The sequence below is a fragment of the Carassius gibelio genome, chromosome B11, assembly GCF_023724105.1.
Source record: "Carassius gibelio isolate Cgi1373 ecotype wild population from Czech Republic chromosome B11, carGib1.2-hapl.c, whole genome shotgun sequence".
Taxonomy (NCBI): domain Eukaryota; kingdom Metazoa; phylum Chordata; class Actinopteri; order Cypriniformes; family Cyprinidae; genus Carassius; species Carassius gibelio.
The window spans coordinates 26,193,501-26,195,553 of NC_068406.1; the positions used below are offsets into that span (position 1 = coordinate 26,193,501).

Consider the following 2,053-nt stretch of genomic DNA (forward strand, 5'->3'; position numbering starts at 1 on the left):
CATGCATTTCTTTAACAAGGACAGAGGATTCAGTAAAACTCAAAACATTATGCGTTCATTTTTTAACTGTACCTTGTGTAGAAGTTTTTGGTGTCAATGCAGTTGATTTTGTGGTGTGGACTGAAATCACTGGTGACAGTGTATCATCTTGAGCTGTAAAGATGAATGTTAGTTCAGATGCATCAAACTGCAGAATATGACATTATTATTTTAATCAGTAAATGCACAAGATAACTTTAGCATCATTATATTAGCACATCTAGCGGAGACTCTTCAGTAAATGATTGATGAGATTGTTTTTTCACCTGAACTCTTGACAGTATATATGGCTGAGGTTTTGACTTGATCTCTTTGAGTAACTTCACATCTCCACTCTCTGTTGTCATCTTCATTCGGGAGTGTTGTATTCAGTGTGATGATACAGTGATCAGATGAGAATAATATCTGATAGCTGGAGTCTGATCTCGCCAGTTTAACACCAGCCTGATTCACCCAGAACAGAAAGATTCCCTCAGAATGGATCCAAACATCACAAGAGTCTGCAGTATATGAATACAACTGACAGAAGAGAGTCACAGAGCGGCCTGCACTGATCTCAGTCTGTGAGGAAGAGACTGAAACACAAAATGACACACAAATCACAGACTCTACAATCTTCATGAGAGTTTAAATGAATAATTTTCCCTTTTTAAATTGGCATCAAATCTGTCAAATTACCATGAAGGACATGAAGAAAAACACGAGCATCAGATCCTTGCTGTTTTTGTTGTCCTTGCAGACCAGTCCATTGTTGGCAGCTGTAAGATCCATAATCTTCTTTTGTGACGTTCTTGATGTTCAGAGAGCAGTCAGACCCCAGACTCAGTCTCTCATGTCTATTGGTGTCATTCTTTTTTATCCCTAAACCAATCAGTTCATCTGCTGCTGAATCTCTGAATCTGTTATAGAGCCATGTAGTTGATCTGCAGTCAGGAAGAGCATTATTACAGGGCAGACGGACATTTTCACCAGAACTGATGAACACATGAATCTCATCCACTCCACTGGAACCTGAAAAATAAGAACCTCTGAGTGATCATCATATGTTAATTAATGAAAACATCTAACATAACAGCATGAAAAGTAAAAGATTCAGATCAGTCTTTTTTCCTGACTTAATGTTTACCAACTCTACAGAATAAGCTGTTTTTCTTTATTAGAGAGCTGTTCGAATCACAAACACGCTCTCGAGATGAAAATAATTCAGCGTCAGATGTTTGAGTGTGAAACTGTCTAGTTTTAGTTCATTAAGGAATAATTCAGTATGTTCTGTTTTTAACACAAGAAAAAAAAGTCATGTCTTATAGAGAAAGACAGATTTCTTTACCTGTGAGAAGTGAAGAGAGAAAGATCAGTCCCAGCAGAAACACATGACACTTACGAGCCATTTTCTATTTCCTCTTCATTATATGCTCTGAAGTCTTTCTTTAGATTCTTCCTGTGGTCGTTCACTTCCTCTGATCAGACTGACTGAGAGTTTAAATCATGTTAAAGTTTATATTTAGTGACACAATGCTTAAGCATAATGGAAAAGTGCTGCTTTACCTTTTGTGAAACATGTCAGAACTGTATTGTATTTTAACCATATTTGGTCTGTGCAAAAGTATGGCCTATAGACTGTGTTCAATAGCATTACTGTTAGTTTCACATCTTTCAGTAGTTTCCTGCATTCCATTCAATTCTAGAAATAATTTAGTTATTAGTCATAAAACACTATCCATGACTCACTTTAAGAAAATTAATTACACCGTTTTTAATGTAGTTTGAAATAGTTCGTATTCAAATCCAGCTTGGCCAAGCAAAAAGTCTTTGCACATGTTTGTACGAGACATAACTGAATTATATCAACACACAGACACACATTATTTTCGGTCGTCTTTTGTCTCTTTGTGTTGTAGTTTGAGTTCTAGTGTTTTCTGAAGTGTGTTCCCGCAGACTGTGGAAACTCAGTTAGTTTGACCGCACTGGTTTAACACACACAGATCTGAGATCATCTCTGAAACCAGTTTGGATG

At 36.8% G+C, this 2,053-nt stretch overlaps 1 protein-coding gene across 1 annotated transcript; it reads right to left on the reverse strand.

The window, feature by feature from the left end:
* Nucleotides 1-273: 273 nt before the first annotated feature.
* On the reverse strand, nt 274-1,506 carry LOC127967971 (uncharacterized). The gene is made up of 3 exons (XM_052568738.1): nt 1,367-1,506; nt 718-1,050; nt 274-614 (listed from the first exon to the last, which is right to left on the reverse strand). Exons 1-3 carry the CDS (start codon nt 1,425-1,427, stop codon nt 274-276), a joined length of 735 nt encoding a protein of 244 aa, XP_052424698.1. The 5' UTR covers nt 1,428-1,506.
* Between the last annotated feature and the right edge of the window lie 547 nt (nt 1,507-2,053).

What these genes read in the sequence shown, in the direction of transcription:
- LOC127967971 (XM_052568738.1), bottom strand. Translation starts at nt 1,427, where the DNA reads ATGGCTCGTAAGTGTCATGTGTTTCTGCTGGGACTGATCTTTCTCTCT. An exon ending in TCTCTCTTCACTTCTCACAG is followed by an intron (nt 1,051 to 1,366) that starts GTAAAGAAATCT and finishes CTTATTTTTCAG; the next exon opens with GTTCCAGTGGAGTGGATGAG. An exon ending in TTTTCTTCATGTCCTTCATG is followed by an intron (nt 615 to 717) that starts GTAATTTGACAG and finishes TTTGTGTTTCAG; the next exon opens with TCTCTTCCTCACAGACTGAG.